The sequence below is a fragment of the Giraffa tippelskirchi genome, chromosome 2, assembly GCF_054371585.1.
Source record: "Giraffa tippelskirchi isolate mGirTip1 chromosome 2, T2T-mGirTip1v1.2.pri, whole genome shotgun sequence".
Classification (NCBI taxonomy): domain Eukaryota; kingdom Metazoa; phylum Chordata; class Mammalia; order Artiodactyla; family Giraffidae; genus Giraffa; species Giraffa tippelskirchi.
This window is the reverse complement of record NC_137276.1, coordinates 187,591,158-187,609,471: the sequence shown is the minus strand read 5'-3', so window position 1 is coordinate 187,609,471 and position 18,314 is coordinate 187,591,158. Positions and strand designations below refer to the sequence as shown.

The following is an 18,314-nucleotide window of genomic DNA, read 5'->3' as shown; positions in this document are numbered from 1 at the left end:
TTATTAAAAAAAAAAAAAAACCCATCCAAGCAGAAGTGCTAAAGGCAGGATTTAAACCTAGGCAAGTTGTTGTCTTTCATATGCTGTCAAATGAGAGAGGACTTCAAAAGCCTCAGTTTCTTATGTGAGCTTCAGTCAAACTGGAGACAGTATTCCTGCAAAGTGCTATGGCTGAACTGGGGAGACAGGTCGTGGTATGAGAGGAGATAGAGGGTCAGTTTACTATGCTTGCCCTTGTCCCCGCATCAATAACTAGCTGAGTTCCTTAGATAAAGTATACACATTTCCTGTGCTCTGGTTTCCTTACCAGGAAAAAAAAATGAGGATAATAGTAACTATCTCACAGTATGGTTGTTGGCATTAGATGAGTTAATATAGATAGAAAGCCTGGCACACTATAAATGCTATGTAAGTGCTTGCTGTTATTTCTGGAAAACGCAGAAGTTGTGACAAGACTATGCTAAAGTTAAGATATAGACACTGTCAATTAAGCCCATGCTCCCCTGCATCCAATAGCTGGGCCACAGTCACCATCCACATGCTCCAAAGCTTCAGAGGACTCAGTCTAGCACTGGAGGTTAAGAGCCAGAGATATAAAGATAGCCACTTTGTTTCAAAATCCCTCTTCTTCTCTCTGACCTTGGGCTAATATTGCATTCTTCTAAACCTATTTGTTTTTCTGCAAAACAAGTATTAATAGCAATATTTATGCTAAAAGAGTGGAAGATTATGTGAACTCAGGAATGTAAAGTGGCCAGTACAAAGTATTCACTCAATAAAATGTGCACAAGTATGATGCTGCAGGTCTTAGGCAGGGAAACAATGTCCTAAATAGAGGTGTCCGGTTTACCCAGAATTGCTATGCTGATAAACACATCCCCTCCAGAATGACTATACATCAAGACATCAAAGGGACCGCACTGGAGCACTGATGAGCCTTCAGAAGCACACTAAATCACATCCAACCTCACTCCAGGCTCCCCTCAGTGCCAAATAAAACACATAACTTCTCAGCAGCAAGCTGGAGACATGGCCCAACTACAGATCTAGGACATCTCCTTGAATGTATTATTTTGCCTTTTTTTAACTCGGTTTCCTCATCTGAAAAACCAGTATTAGGAATAAGAATTTAACAAAATAATACCAAATTACAGAATTCACGTCATTTTTTAATCATTGTTGTTAAGAGTACATACAATAAACACAAAAGGATAATCCATTTGAAATAAAGACTGCTACAAAACCTATGCATTTTTAAAGTCTATTTACCTAAAGTCAAGTACACGAATGTCCTTGTAGCCTGGTAACCCAGTAAATGCATTTTCCACCTGTCAAAAATAAAAAATTTGTAACTATGTAGAAATGTAAAAAGCACACACAAAAACGTTTTTAAGAGTAGAATATAAAGTGCACTGTTTATAAGTATTAGAAACTTGTACACATACATGGATATACATGGATTAGAAAGCTAAGAAAATTCTAATTGTTACAGTGTTAGAAAATGGTTTTTACCACAACCCTGCCACATTTTTTCTATTTTGTTTTTTAAGGTTTCGATTTACTTTAATATTTATTTTTTCCAAATTATAAAAAACACTTTTAATGGCAAAACACTATTTTTTCCCTTATGTGATGAAATGTGAAAAGAAGGACTAGTTTCAAAAGAAACTGTAACGACATTTTAAAATGTAATTGTATGGATTAGAAATCTGGCCACGGCACACACACTGACACCCAGTCAGGTGTTCATTTCCTGTAAGTGTAAAATATCTGGTGGCATCTGTTTCCTGTTCCTATGACACAAAGGACTGTGAACACAGCCAACATAAGAAAGAAATCTGCACATCTGGGCTTAGGCTTTGTTGACTGGTGGTCACGGAGGAAGTTATAAAGCAGTGACTGGTCAAAAGATCAATTTATGAGCATCACAACTGCAGAAACCAGTTTTATCACCAAGTTTCTAAAATCAGGCTACATAAACAAGTACGAGCTTAGTGACTAAAGCAGGGAGAAGTGATAGATTGGACTAAATACCAAAATATATGAAGTTTCGTACAAATACACATTTAACAAAATCGAACATTTTACCCACAACATTTAAGAAGGTGACAGTCTCACCAGGTTAAGTCACTAATGGGGCCAACACCAGAACAAGAGAAGTTATTAGTGGACTTGGGGCTGTTTGCCAGCAAATTTGGAAAACTCAGCAGTGGCCACAGGACTCGAAAAGGTCAGCTTTCATTCCAATCCCAAAGAAAGGCAATGCCAAAGAATGCTCAAACTACCACACAATTGCACTCATCTCACACACCAGTAAAGTAATGCTCAAAATTCTCCAACCCAGGCTTCAACAGTACGTGAACTGTGAACTTCCAGATGCTCAAGTTGGATTTAGAAAAGGCAGAGGAACTGGAGATCAAATTGCCAACATCCGTTAGATCATCAAAAAAGCAATACAGTTTCAGAAAAACATCTGCTTATTGACTATGCCAAAGCCTTTGACTGTGTGGATCAAAACAAACTGGAAAATTCTTAAAGAGGTGGGAATACCAGACCACCTGACATGCCTCCTGAGAAATCTGTACACAGGTCAGGAAGCAACAGTTAGAATTGGATATGGAACAAAAGACTGGTTCCAAATCGGGAAAGGAGTATGTCAAGGCTATATATTGTCACCCTGCTTATTTAACTTATATGCAGAGTACATCATGAGAAACACTGGGCTGGATGAAGCACAAGCTGGAATCAAGATTGCTGGGAGAAATATCAATAACCTCAGATACACAGATGATACCACCCTTATGGCAGAAAGCAAGGAGGAACTAAAGAGCCTCTTGACGAAAGTGAAAGAGTGAAAAAGCTGGCTTAAAACTCAACATTCAGAAAACTAAGATCATGGCATCTGGTCCCATCACTTCATGGCAAATAGGTGGGGAAACAATGGAAATAGTGACAGATTTTATTTTCTTGGGCTCCAAAATCAGCCATGAAATTCAAAGATGCTTGGTTCTTGGAAGAAAAGTTATGACCAACCTAGACAGCATATTAAAAAGCAGAGACGTTACTTTGCCAACAAAGGTCCGTCTGGCCAAAGCTATGGTTTTTCCAGTAGTCATGTATGGGTGTGAGAGTTGGACTATAAAGAAAGCTGAGCGCCAAAGAATTGATGCTTTTGAACTGTGGTGTTGGAGAAGGCTCTTGAGACTCCCTTGGACTGAAAGGAGATCCAACCAGTCCATCCTAAAGGAAATCAGTCCTGAATATTCATTGGAAGGACTGATGCTGAGGCTGAAACTCCAATACTTTGGCCACCTGAAGTGAAGAACAGACTCACTAGAAAATAACCTGATGCTGGGAAAGATTGAAGGTGGGAGGAGAAGGGGATGACAGAGGATGAGATGGTTGGATGGCATCACCGACTCAATGGACATGAGTTTGAGTAAACTCTGGGAGTTGGTGATGGACAGGGAGGCCTGGCATGCTGCAGTCCATGGGGTCGCAAAGAGTCAGACACGACTGAGCGACTGAACTGAACTGGAGCTATCTCTGGGCATCTGCTTTTAAAACCAAGTTCTCATAAAATCAGGAGAATGAGATTTTTTTTAAAACCTTGGTTCACCAAAAATCTTGCTTCCTTGTGGATAAAGAATCCAAACCCGTGAAAATTTTTGGCTACAATAATTCACCTTGTTTTATTCTGAGAGAAAACAAAGAAGTGCTAATTCTTGAAGGATGGGGGTGGGGATAAAATCCACAGGACTAGGACTGCAAAGACTGAGGGTTAGTCTTGGCTATTTTTCACTGGCAGAGTGGCCAGGCATAAGTCTTCTTTCATAGTACTTAATGCTTCCCTGCCCACTAAGCACATCAGTTCTTAAGATTAACATGAGCATAGCTAAAAGTACTCCATAGCTGCAAAATGCAGTGTTATTGCATGTTATTATTAATACTAAACCCATCTTGCTCCTTGGAAGGAAAAGTATGACAAACTTAGACAGCATATTAAAAAGCAGAGAAAGGTCTGTATACTTAAAGCTATGGTTTTTCCAGTAGTCAGGTACAGATGTGAGAATTGGACCACCAAGAAGGCTGAGCACCAAATAACTGATGCTTTCAAATTGTGGTGCTGAAGAGGACTCTTGAGAGTCTCCTGGGCTGCAAGGAGATCAAACCAGTCAATCCTAAAGGAAATCAGTCCTGAATATTCATTGGAAGGACTGATGCTGAAGCTGAATCTCTTATACTTTGGCCATCTGATGCAAAGAGCCGACTCACTGGAAAAGACCCTGATGCTAAGAAAGATTGAAGGCAAAAGGAGAAGAGGGTGGCAGTGGATGAGATGATGTGATGGCATCAGTGACTCAATGGACATGAATTTGAGCAAACTCTGGGAGATAGTGAAGGACAGAGAAACTTGGGTGTCCTTGGGGTTGCAAAGAATCAGACATGATTCTTAGTGACCAAATAACAACAAACCCATCTCATCTGGGGCTTTGCCATTTTTTGACTTTAAATACGTTTTCTAATTCATCATACCCAGTTAGCTACTACCTAGGTGCCCAGTTGTAAGAAGTCATTCCACTTTATTAGCAACAAGATTAATAACAGGTACAATTTATTGAGTGACTGCTATGTACCTGGTGCTTTGAAATATTACTTCTAATCCTTGCAACAATCCCAAGAGATACATAGTTTCCCCATTATGCAATTGAGGAAACTGAGACTGAGATATCAACTAATTTGCCCAGGATCACCCATTTGGTGAGTGACTGAATCAGAATTCATTCAATTATTGATCTTTCTAACACTGAAGCCCATACTCTTCTCACTGAATCACATGCCTCTTCCTCTTTCCTTTGATAAATATGATTTTATAACTGGGACCAGGACTGGGAGAACTGTGAGGTTCACCACAGCTTCTCACCTGAATTAAAATGAAGGGGACTCAGGGCTTCCCTAGTGGCTCAGTGGTAAAGACTCCACCTGCCAATAAAGGAGACATGGATTCGACCCCTGATCCAGGAAGATCTCACATGCCATGGAGCAATGAGCCCATGCACCACCACCACTGAGCCTGCCTTCTGAAGCCCAGAAGCCGCAACTACTAAGCCCACAGGCTGCAACAACTGAAGCCCGCAGACCCTAGAGCCCATGCTCTGCAACAAGAGAAGCCACTGCAGTGAGAAGCCCACATACCACAATTAGAGAGTAGAACCTGCTCACCACAACTAGAGAGGTCTGTGCAGCAACGAAGACCCAGTACAGCCAAAAATAAATACATAAATAAAATTATAAAAAATAATTGAAGGGGACTCTGTATGATATAAAGGAAAGAACTGTTTCTCAAAGGAAGGAGGAGACCTGATTTTCCCTTCCACTCCTAGAAGCCGAAATGACCATGAACAAGTTACTCGCCCTGATGGGTTTCATCTATAAAATGGAGCTGATTATCCACCTGGCTGCTGTTAGCAAACCGACACACAGCAGCCTGTAGGACACAAAGCACTATGCAAGGACACTGTGTTGATTCTGTGGCTGTCGTCTGATATCCACACTCCAAAGCCTAGCACAATGACCTTTCCCTCTTTGATGTCACTCTTGGTGGCACCCCAAGTTCATCTTCCTCAGCTCTTCATTAAAAAAAAAAAAATGTAACAGCTCCTGAATCTCAATCCTCCCAAGCAGGTTTTCTTTTCCCTGTGTATCTTCCAGTATTACCCGAAAATATAATACTGAAAGAACAATTCCCATGACTGTGTCCTGAAGGGAGAGAGCTTGAGGGTCTCCTTCAGTTTGCAGTAGATATGGAGACAGGACCTTTCAGAGACATGACCCTGACTCTGCAGCTCAACACAGGGAAGTGGTTATTGGTAAACATTTCATTCCATGTAAAAGGACACGTATGTAGAAACAGGCCAGAGAAGGAACTGATCCTTCATCACCCTCAAATCACCTTGAGCCAATAGCTACCTACCTCATAAAATCCCTGCTGGAAATGTTTTTCAGAGTGTTTATTAGACTTTCTCTAAATATGCACATTTAGCACAACTGTTTATCCAAACATCGAGGTTTATTAAAGGCTCCTTAATCCAAGAGCAGAGAGAACCAAACAGCTGATCCAAGACACTGTCCGATGCCAAGTGGCCACTGGCCTGGCTGACATTTCTTCCACATACCATATAGCCTCACAAATTGGCCACACAGCTAGGAAAATTAATTGTCTAGCCCACACTCCCTATGTCTGATGGCTGCAATGATGCTGCTTGGCTGAGAGATGCATATTTTTCTTTCTCATCTAGACACAATGTCTAGAGAAGGAAATTAGTCAAAGGTAATGGAATCAAAAAACTTGGCCACAGAGAACTCCATCAAGAGGGATGGAAAAGAAATAAACAGGAGGACTAATGTACCCTTTCACTTGACAGACAGAGGAGATGGGCTCTCGGTATCTTGAAAAAATCTCAACTTTATGTCCCTAGATAGAATTCTTCCAGAAAGTAAAGTTGTGAGATGGTCTAATGCACAATTCTGTAAAGAAACCCCCTTTTAAAAATACTTCTAACCAAGGAACAGAGATAAGAGGAAAATTTACTTTTGTCCTGGATGTCCTTTTGTTCCTTGAGCTTGGGGCTTCATACTACCTATGCATTAACTATTCAAAAATTTTCAACTTTAAAAAAGAATAACAAATACAAAATTAAAAGAAATTAAATGTATTGTTCCCTCAAGAAAAACAACACACTACATATAGTATCTCAAAGATGCTCATTTCTCCAAATATTGTCAAGTAAAAACCATGCCACAGAACACATTCTTCCTTGGCTGTGTGGCCAAAGCTGGAAATAGCATTTATTTGTTGGCATATGGCAAATGGATACAAAACTTTGTTTCAATGAAATAGTTTATCTTTTGGTGACATTTTCACAGAGCTTTCTAAAGAAATGGCTAAATCACTACTCACCAAATCAAGTAGATGGAAAGTTTAAATCCTAAACCTACCTTTAACCAGTGTTAACATGAGAAATTTACAACTCCAGCAAACTATCTTGTATACAGAAAAGAAAAAAAAAAAAAGAATAAAAACATATCCCCAAAATCACCCACCTCAGAAATAAAGTCTTCTACAAGGCGCTGGTGGTGAAAGCTGGAAGGATCCTGTAGTTCTTCATTGTACTGTTCCCCCAAAAGGTGGATACTGAATTCTGCAACCTGCTCAGCGGCTGGTTTTGTAGATTCTTCTATCACATTCTCAATTTCATTGCTAACCTGGATTTTTAGCAAAAGAACAATAAATGTCAATGTTCACTCATTCAGTTAACAAATATCTACTGATCACCTATGATATACCGGACACTGTGCCAAAGGCAATTTCTGATGATGACTATTTATATAGTATTTGACTTTGAAACTAACTGGTAGATTTTAAGACAGGTTATTATTAAAATTACTAAAATTACTGTGTATTTGTGCATTCCTTTGAATACACAGTGATTGTGGTCACTGGTTCAGGGAACAAGAAAATTTTCCACAGATAACCACCAAAGTTCACCACCTTTGAGTTAGTAGAAAAAGCTAAAGTTACACATTGCTAATTATTGGAGAAATGCAAATTAAAACCACAATGATATATCACCTCACACCTCTCAGAATGGATATCATTAAGAAGTCTACAAATAAAAATGCTGGAGAGGATGTGGAGAAAAGGGAATCTTCATTCACTGGTAGGAATGTCAATTAGTACAGCCACTATGGAAAACAATGTAGACATTCCTTTAATAGAACTGCCTGAAAACAGTCCTGAGAACAGCCATAAAAAAAATGTGAAAGTCGCTCAGTCGTGTCCAGCTCTTTGCCACCCCATGGACTACACAGTCCATGGAAATCTCCAGGCCAGCTTACTGGAGTGCATAGCCATTTCCTTCTCTGGGGGATCTTCCCAACCCAGGATCGAACTCAGGTCTCCCATATTGCAGGAGTATTCTTTACCAGCTGAGCCACCAGGGAAGCCCAAGAATACTGGAATGGATAGCCTATCCTTTCTCCAGTGGATCTTCCCTACCCAGGAATAGAACCGGGGTCTCCTGTATTACAGGTGGACTCTTTACCAGCTGAGCTACCAAGGAAGCCCAATAAAACTCAAATATATTTCCCTACAAATTCCCATTGATCCTAGTTCTGAAACCCTGATGCATATAAAAACTATAGGCCCCAGAGAAACCTTCAAATAAGAATAGGCACCTATCATCTTTCCTGACTTTTCACTAGTTCCTTTTCTCTAGACACTTCTCGGGCTCTTAATGTCTTCCTTAGAGTATGATACACATAAGTGAGGTCTGGTAATTAAAATATGGTACAACTATCACTTTCCTGATAGCAGATTCTAATTTCTGTTAATGTAACCTAAAAGTACTCTTGCTTTACTAGTTTTTCCTCATACTGCTGAGTCATACTGAAACTAATAAAAACCTTTAGAATTAAGGGATTTTGTACAAGACTTTGCATTCTTCAATATTAAATTTTCTCTCACTAAATTTAAATAAAAACTTCCATTTTCAGTATTACTATAAAAGAAAGAAAAAAAAAAAGAAATATCCTTAGTAACCTTGCTGCAATACAATGTCTAAAATGCTGACTAAATTTTTTAATGATTTTAATGCATACCTGGTTTGCAAGAAAATAAACCAGAAGTCAAGAGATAGAAAAATCCAGAGAAGTGATTAAGTAATCTATGCGTACACAGTGTATATAGCAATCTCTTGTGACCTAGGCTTTAGTGTCAAATACTACAAGGGATAGGACATAAAGTGCCAGGTGTATACATGTTGAAAAGTCAGATCAAAGACACCTACATAGACAGTTTGAACAACAAATTAGACTAAGTTGAAGGAAGAATAAGTGAACTGGAAGACATTTCTGAATGCAACACAGAGGGACAAAGAAATGAAAGTTAAGAACAAGTGGTTAACAGACAAAAGGTATAAAATGAGGGAGTCAGACATATACCCAATCATATGAGACAACAGCTGAAAATTTTCTCTATATACATTTTTGTGAAATTGCAGTATCCTCAATACTGTATTATATGTTACTATATTGTACTTTCAGTGATGCTTCCTAGGGCCTGCCATCACTGCAAGTGACTTGAAGTGTGAAGTCAAATGGGCCTTAGGAAGCATCACTACAAGCAAAGCAAGTGGAGGGGATGGAATTCCAGCAGAGCTATTTCAAATCCTAAAAGATGATGCTGTGAAAGTGCTGCACTCAATATGCTAGCAAATTTGGAAAATTCAGCAGTGGCCACAGGACTGTAAAAGATTAGTTTTCACTCCAATCCCAAAGAAGAGCAATGCCAAAGAATGTTCAAAATATCACACAATTGCACTCATTTCACATGGTAGCAATGTAATGCCCAAAATTCTCCAAGCTAGGCTTCAATAGTACATGAACCAAGAACTTCCAGATGCTCAAGCTGGATTTAGAAAAGGCAGAGGAACCAGAGATCAAATTGCCAACATTGGTTGGATGATAGAAAAAGCAAAAGAATTCCAGAAAAACATCGACTTCTGCTTCATTGACTACACCAAAGCCTTTGATTGTGTGGATCACAAAAAACTGGAAAATTCTTAAAGAGATGGGAATACCAGACTGCCTTATCTGTCTCCTGAGAAACTTGTATGTAGGTCAAGAAGCAACAGTTAGAACTGGACTGGTTTAAAATTGGGAAAGGAGTACGTCAAGGCTGTATATTGTCACCCTGCTTATTTAACTTATATGCAGAGTACATCATGAGAAATGCCAGGCTGGATGAAGCACAAGCTGGAGTCAAGATTGCCGGGAGAAATATCAACAACCTCAGATATGCAAATGACACCACCCTTATGGCAGAATGTGAAGAGGAACTAAAGAGCCTCTTAATGAAGGTGAAAGAGGAGAAAAAGCTGGCTTAAAACTCAACATTCAAAAAACAAAGATCATGGCCTCCAGTCCCATCACTTCATGGCAGATAGATGAGGCAACAATGGAAACAGTGAGAGACTTTATTTTCTTGGCCTCCAAAATCACTGCAGATGGTGACTTGCAGCCATGAAAAAGACGCTCCTTGGAAGAAAAGCTATGACAAATCTAGACAGTGTATCAAAAAGCAGAGACATTACTCTGCTAACAAAGGTCTGTCTAGTCAGAGCTATGGTTTTTCCAGTAGTCATATATGGACTGTGAGAGTTGGACCATAAAGGAAGCTGAGCGCCGAAGCATTGATGCTTTTGAACTGTGGTGTTGGAGAAGCCTCTTGAGAGTCCCTTGGACTGCAAAGAGATCCAATCAGTCCATCCTAAAGGAAATCAGTCCAGAATATTCATTGGAAGGATTGATGTTGAAGCTGAAACTCCAATACTTTGGGCACCTGATGCAAAGAACCAACTCATTGGAAAATAACCCGATGCTAGGAAAGATTGAAGGCAGGAGGAGAAGGGGATGACAGAGGATGAGATGGTTGGATGGTATCACCGACTCAATGGACATGAGTTTGAGCAAGCTCTGGGAGATGGTGAAGGACAGGGAAGCCTGCCGTGTTGCAGTCCATGGGGTCACAAAGAGTCAGACACAATTGAGCAAGTGAACTGAACTCATCTACATTGTTATTTTAGACAGAATGCTACTGTACACTCAACAGACTACAGTAGAGGTAAACATAACTTCTATATGCACGAGGAAACCAAAATACTCATGTGACTTGCTTTATTGCAATATTCACTTTATTATGGCCATCTGGAAGTTAACCCACAATATCTGAGATATGCCTGCAGTTATACTATATTATAGTATATTTACAGTAGTACACCATATAGTATTTGGGAGTCTATAGTTTTACAAAAGTGGGTATGGGAGTGTGTTTATGTTTATTTAGTTTGCTTTGGATTTATTGTACTACCTTAACATGAGGTTTTTAGTCTATTATAAATTTGAGACATTCAGTCATTATCTCTCATCATTACACAAATACAGAGAGGGAGAGAGAGTAGTATCTTAACAGTAGGAGAAAAAATAGATTACCCACAAAGGAATAAGAACTGAATAGTTAGCTGAGTTCTTGATAGTAACAATAAAAGTTAGAAGATAGTGAAATAAACTACCTAGAAATGTATACAGATTATAAGTATCTTTCTAGAATAAGGAGATAATAAGGAAATCTTCAGGTGACCAAAAACTGAGATTGAACCAGTGAGAGAGTCTTACTAAAGTAATACCAGAAGCATATATTTCAGAAGGAAAATTATTCTAAAAGAGAGGTCTAAAATGCAAAAAAGAATTTTAAGAAAATAAAACAGTACACAGCTGGGTAAATGTAAAAAATTTTAACTATATAAAATAAAAATGAGGCAGTCAGTCAGATTTGTGAGATTAAAAAGAGAGAACTAAAGGAGAGAAAGAAAGAACAAAAATACTGAAAATAACATATAAAACAGTAGGGTAATCACTTGAATTATTTTAATGTTCTAATGTTCCTGCAGACTCAGGATAAGGACAAAGATTCTGAAAAACTTAAACTTTGCTAGATTAAAGACACATGATAACATATAGGGTAAATACTAACAAAACAGGAATAAAGTATGTAATTTCTAAAACAGTCTCTGAAAAATGTATTAGTGGAGAAAATGAACTGTAACACTGTACATTAAGCTTCACTTTGAACTAGTCGTGTATGCCTGTACTGTTTTGTCTTCCTACTGGTTCTACAAATTACCTTCAAATTACTCTCTCTGTTACGAAATGTTCCAACTGATTACACATAATCTCTTCATTTCCATTACAGTGAATTTTATCTCATTCTGTAAGTTTCCAGATCTACACCATAACATTCAGTGTCAAGTTCAGAACTACAGTATCACTTTTTATTCAAATATTTATCAAATGCCAATATTTTCTAGTACCATCTAATTTGGACACAGTTTTACCGAATAATAAAGGTAACTGTATTGATACAAGGACCCCAAACTGCCTCCAGCCTTGCTCAGTAACAGGGAAGGTGGTGGATAAAGTGGGGTGACATGACTTGACTTCACAGCTGGTAAGAGAAGGTGTAAGGTAACAAACTGTACCTTTCTAGTGAGTATGTTCAAAGTTTGCTCTGTATTAAGGAATCTGTGATTTATGCATATTTAATAAAATTTCTAATGAAACATTTCCATCTTCTTAGAAGCATTTACTTCTCAAAAAATTTGGAATGTGATAGCCTTAATGCTTCTTAGTGGACAGATTTCTATTAGTAATGATGCATTTAAAAAGCACAGTACGTCTTTAAACTACATAAAATCTATATCCTTTCCCTCTGAAGAAGAGAAGACTAAGTCCTGATTTATTAAGAGACAGAGAACATAGGCAAAAACCCTCACAATAAATTATGCACACAGCCCACAGAAGACAGTGGGCTTACCATGATGACAGCTCCCCAGGCTCCAAGTCATTTAATTTACAATTCAAATCTATTCTTTGCCAAAAGCAGACTTACTGGGCTCTCCAAGGAATCTCAGATTCTTTTTAATGTACTGGTTTTAGAATCTACATTTCCATAAAAGGAACCACCTGAAGTTTTGTGTTGTCTGGCAATGAACAATAAACCTCTCTAAATCCCTGTTCTCCATGTTAGAAACTAAATAATGAAACAGAACATCACTCACACTGTCTTCTGGCTTCTCCAAGCTGCTCTCTGAGATACCTTCATAGGAGGTCACCCCCGGATATGGAACACTGAGACCAGCATCTAGAAAGAAAAACAAAAACACGTGTATGAATTCAGTCCATGACTAAATCATAATGTCTATCAGGAAACAACAAACTGATTTTGATGCCATTCATATAAGTCATTTGCTTTTTCATCTGCAAAATTCTGTGCATTTTAACCTCAGTTTAGTTCAGTCACTCAGTCGTGTCTGACTCTTTGAGACCCCATGAACCGCAGCACGCCAGGCCTCCCTGTCCATCACCAACTCCTGGAGTCCACCCAAACCCATGTCCATCGAGTTGGTGATGCCATCCAGCCATCGCATCCTCTGTCGTCCTCTTCTCCTCCTGGCCTCAATCTTCCCCAGCATCAGGGTCTTTTCAAATGAATCAGCTCTTCGCATCAGGTGGCCAAAGTATTGGAGTTTCAGCTGCAACAGCAGTCCTTCCAATGAACACTCACGACTGATTTCCTTTAGGATAGACTGGTTGGATCTCCTTGCAGTCCAAGGGACTCTCAAGAGTCTTCTCCAACACCACAGTTCAAAAGCATCAATTCTTCGGCACTCAGCTTTCTTTATAGTCCACATCCATACATGACCACTGGAGAAACCATAGCCTTGACTACATGGACCTTTGTTGGCAAAGTAATGTCTCTGCTTTTTAATATGCTATCTAGGTTGGTCATAACTTTCCTTCCAAGGAGTAAGCGTCTTTTAATTTCGTGGTGGCAGTCACCATCTGCAGTGATTTTGGAGCCCAGAAAAATAAAGTCAGCCACTGTTTCCACTGATTCCCCATCTATCTGCCATGAAGTGATGGGACCGGATGCCACGATCTTAGTTTTCTGAAGGTTGAGTTTTAAGCCAACTTTTTCACTCTCCTCTTCCACTTTCATCAAGAGGCTCTTTAGTTCTTCTTCACTTTCTGCCATAAAGGTGGTGTCATCAGCCTATCTGAGGTTATTGATATTTCTCCCGGCAATCTTGATTCCAGCTTGTGCTTCCTCCAGCCCAGCGTTTCTCATGATGTACTCTGCATATAAATTAAATAAGCAGGGTGACAATATACAGCCTTGACGTACTCCTTTTCCTATTTTAACCTCAAGACACGTGAATTTGCTCAGCACAAGAAATAAATACGACTCATTCAACAAGCATTTACTGATACCTATTATATGTCAGGCTCTAGGCAAGCCTCCAGGGATACAAAGTCTCTATCCTTAAGGAGTTATCTAGTAAAACTAACCAGTAAAACTCTCAGAGAGGGGAAGTGGCTGTAGGTTGGAATTGGCCAACAATTATAATTGTTGATGCTGGGCCTCACCGTGCTATTTTTTGTATGTTTGCAATTTTCAACAAAGAAGAACTTTTTTTAAAAACAATTAAAAATAAAGAAATCAACTATTAATTTACAGGAAATGTAGAGGTCAAAGAAACATAAACAAGCAAAGTATATATACCACAGAATGCAATCAGAAAAATCCTTATTCTGGGAAACTCTAAAAGACAAATGACAAATAGTGGAGCTAGAAAGGTTCTACCTTTTGACATAAGCAGTAATTACAAAGTGTTTGCCTTAAAATTCTTTAGGTTGTAGGTTTGTCTTAAGTAGTTTTTAGATTCTCTATTATGTACTTAATAATTAAAGATTCTTAAGTACCCAATTATAATGTCATAAAATAAGTGAAAAAGCAACTGCTTTTTCTTGAGACTTCTTCAGCAATACAAGGAGAGACAAATTTATATTTTTTAAAATATGAGCTGAAAATTGAGCTTCCTTGCAATTAAATAATAAATTTTAAAAGAAAAGTGAATAAAGGCACAAAAGCATACCTCCCAGTGTTGACATGTCACCAACAGGAACTGGAGATGACAATTCAGAGCTAGGAAAAAAAAATGTCTGGAGTTAATGACAGAAATGTGAGGGTTTATTTTGGGGTTTGTTTTCCAGAAAGGAATTCACCTGATTTCCAAATAAGGATTCCCAAACCGAAGTACTAAGTAGCAATTAAAAAAAAAATACAACTCATTTATTTTACATTTTTTTGATGCCTACTCAACTCCAATCACCCTATATAACATTACATAATACTACATATGATGTAGTATGCATATATACACACACACACAATATACCCTACATAATACATAATACTACATAATCACCTTACATAGGACTTCCTTACTATTTCATAAGCCTGTTTCAATTTTTCCCTCAGTTCTTTTCACTATGTGAAATCATTCTGTTAATTTATTTATCTACTTCTTTATCTATGTCCATATCCTTAGTCTTCTAGAACGGCATTTCCTAATATGGTAGTCAGTGGATGTATGTGGTAATTTAAATTAAAATTAAATAAAGAGTCAAAATTCAGAACCTCATCCACACTATTCACATTTCAGTGTTCAACAGTCATATGTGGCTAATGGCTATTTTATTGACAGCCTAGTAAAGAACATGTCCATCATCACAGAAATATCTATTTATCAAGACTGCCTCAAGAATCTAAACTCTAAGGAAAAAAAAAAAAAGAATCTAATCTAATCTCCATGAGATTAGGGGCCTTATCTGCCATATTTGCACTGTATCTTCATCTTAAAACAGAAACTACCACTTAATAGGCACTGAATAGATATTTCTGGAATAAATAAATACTATTGACCATCCAGTCTAGTATAGAAGGCACTTGGCATACAGCTGTGAACAACATACTCATAGTCTATGAAGGTTACCACCAAACAGAAAACAGTAACAAACATAATATAAACCCAACAAGCAGTTCAGACACAAAAGTACTGGCAGTCACGGGGAACATATAGGCTCAAATCTCATCTCATTTGAGAGATCACAGAATCATGAAACTTTTTAGCATAAAACAAGTCAAGCTTAGAGACATGATTTGCTATAGGCCACATTGCTCCCAGGTTTCCGGTCCCCTGGCTATCCTTTTACCATTCAACCCTGCAACTGCAGGCAAAGATCAGAAGAGATCAGAGGATAATCTGAGAAAGTCCTTGAAGAAAGGGTGTTTCCGCGAGTCCAAATTTCCACATATCCCTACATATATAATTTAACTATATATTAATTAAATTAATTGATTAAAGTAATTAAATAATTACACAGTAATTGAAAACTCTCTTCAACTTTCCACAGGTAGTTTTCAAGGATGATTTAAACGCAGTCAAAATGTCTCCCTCTTAGACTCGCTTCTGTCTCAGTGAGCCCCATCTTCACTTCAGAACCGCTCCTTCAAATTGTCCTGCTGCTCTAAACTAGATCATGGGCTCACAGCCACCAGATACATGTGGCACACATCTTGAAGCAGCAATTTTTCACTTTAAAGTAAAAGCACAGAGAGCTAAGCAAAAACTGATACGAATTTGGACATGTACACACTGCTATATTTAAAATGGATAAAAATAAATAAATAAATAAATAGATAAAATAAAATGGATAACCACCAAGGACCTACTGTTACAGTACGTGGAACTGTGCTCAGTGTTATGTGGCCACCTGGATGGAAGGGGAGTTTGGGGGAGAATGGATCCATGTATATGTCTAGCTCAGTCCCTTCACTGTTCACCTGAAACTATCACGACATTGTTCATCAGCTAGATCCCAATACAAAATAAAGTTTAAAAATAAATAAATAAAACATATTAATATGAAAACACGTGTGGCTGTATTATAGAGTACAATATAAAGTTTAAATTAATATTAAGTTACAATATGATCATTTCAAAGACATTTCATGACTGGAATTGGAGTGGGGGAATCAGCTGAGGCCACGTTCCCTAAACCCCCAAGCTTTGGTAGAAAATTTGAGAAACATAGGCCAAAAAAAACAAATCTCACCATAAAGATTCTCCTGGTTTTTAAAAATACTATCTAAAAAGAATAACATATTAAACCAATACACCAAACTTATCACTACTGGTTATTTTTGGTACATTTGCAGGAACCTGCTTACTTGGTGAGCTGCCATTCAAAAGAATATAAAGGAATATGACATCTGGGTAAGTCATTTTGATGAATGATGAGTAGAGGAAGACCTGGGTGATAAGAAAAGGTCACAGAGCTAGCCAATGAAGGAACTGTGGTGTAAAATAGGCCCATTTGATTCCAGAAACCTCTCTCTTACCCACATTAATTCCACATCACATGGCCTTTATGTGATCCATATTCCCTAGAAGGGCAACCAGGATGGTTTTCCTTGATCTTAATGATAGTGGTGTTACATCAACTAAATGCCCTAAAAATCAAAATGTGTAAGGACCCAGAAAGAGGAAGGGAAACCCAGTCAAAGCAGGAGAGCAATCAAGTATGAAGAGCAAAGAGGTCAAAGTAAAACAAAGCACAATACAGTAACCAGAATAGGAAGTTGAGATGACATGGCAGAGAAACCAGACCTCAACAGGGATTGGTCAAATTGTCTCCCACATCAAAATCAAATTTAAGCTAATTCTCTAAGTAAGTAAGCAAGCATTCAGAATGGAGAAGTTTGCTTACTTCAATAGAACTAGATTTCACTCACTGAACTCAAAATAACCTTTTTTTTTTTTCCCAAAAAATAACATTATTTTAATAATGGTAAGGGCTTCCCCAGTGGTTCAAATGGTAAAGAATCCACCTGCAATGCAAAAGACATGACTTCAATCCTTGGTTTGGGAAGATCCCCGGGAGGAGGTCATGGCAACCCACTCCCATATTCTTGCCTGGAGAATCCCCATGGACAGAGGAGTCTGGTGGCTTACAGTCTACAGGGTCACAAAGAGTCGGATATGACTGAGAGATTAAGCACAATGATGGTAAGTAGGCAACTGTCAGTAATTTAAAACACTTGTCCAACACTCCCAACACCTAATCCCTCATCCTCCTACACTTCTTTCAAAAGACAGTAACATGAATCCTTTCACATTTTCTCACTAGGTATGCCTCCTACAGGGATGTCCTAGAATGTCGCTTACAACAGAATTAGAATACAGAGCTGTATTGAGTTTGGAGACAGAAATGCTTCATTTCTAGGCCAAGCCACAAATTTGAAGTTGGTCAGCTAAGATCTTTGGCTTAATGTCAGCAGCAAACAACCATCTACTGTCTCATTTCCTCAGCTGATCCAGCACATAATTTTTTCCTCACAGCTACTGCCTAATCATGTCAGTAGAATTCAGATGGAACTGTGTCAAAAATACCATAGTCACATGGAACCTATGTTTAAAAACATAGTAGGGGACTTCCCTGGTGGTTCAGTGGATAAGAATCCACCTGCCAATGCAGGTCCGATCCCCGGTCCGGGAAGACTACACATGCCACAACTAAGCCTGTGCACTACAACTTACCAACTCTAGAGTCCGTGAGCAGCAACTACTGAAGCCCGTGTGCCTACAGCCTGTGCTCCACGGCAAGAGGAGCCACAGCAATAAGAAGCCAGCGTACCATAACTAGAGAGTAGCCCCCACTCACTGCAATTAGAGAAAAGCCCACGCACAGCAACAAAGACCCTGCACAGCCAAAAATAAATAAATAAATAACAAAAATACAGTAAAACAAGCCAACAATAATTTCATACCTAGATTACTACTCCCTTTTAC

General features: G+C 38.5%; 1 protein-coding gene across 15 annotated transcripts in view; it reads right to left on the bottom strand.

Annotated features, from left to right (window-relative positions):
• Nucleotides 1–18,314, bottom strand: part of IMPG2 (interphotoreceptor matrix proteoglycan 2) — an 87,899-nt gene that overhangs the window by 52,353 nt on the left and 17,232 nt on the right. For all 15 annotated transcript variants that reach the window (XR_014077536.1, XR_014077535.1, XR_014077537.1 and 12 more), the window contains exons 5-8: nucleotides 14,556–14,605; nucleotides 12,678–12,760; nucleotides 7,105–7,266; nucleotides 1,270–1,328 (exon numbers count right to left, since the gene is read on the bottom strand). Coding sequence is in view for 9 of the 15 variants with exons in the window: in XM_081572385.1 (XP_081428511.1) it covers nucleotides 1,270–1,328; nucleotides 7,105–7,266; nucleotides 12,678–12,760; nucleotides 14,556–14,605 (354 nt within the window). In the remaining 6 variants the exon portion in view is untranslated. The remainder of the gene's footprint in view (nucleotides 1–1,269; nucleotides 1,329–7,104; nucleotides 7,267–12,677; nucleotides 12,761–14,555; nucleotides 14,606–18,314) is intronic.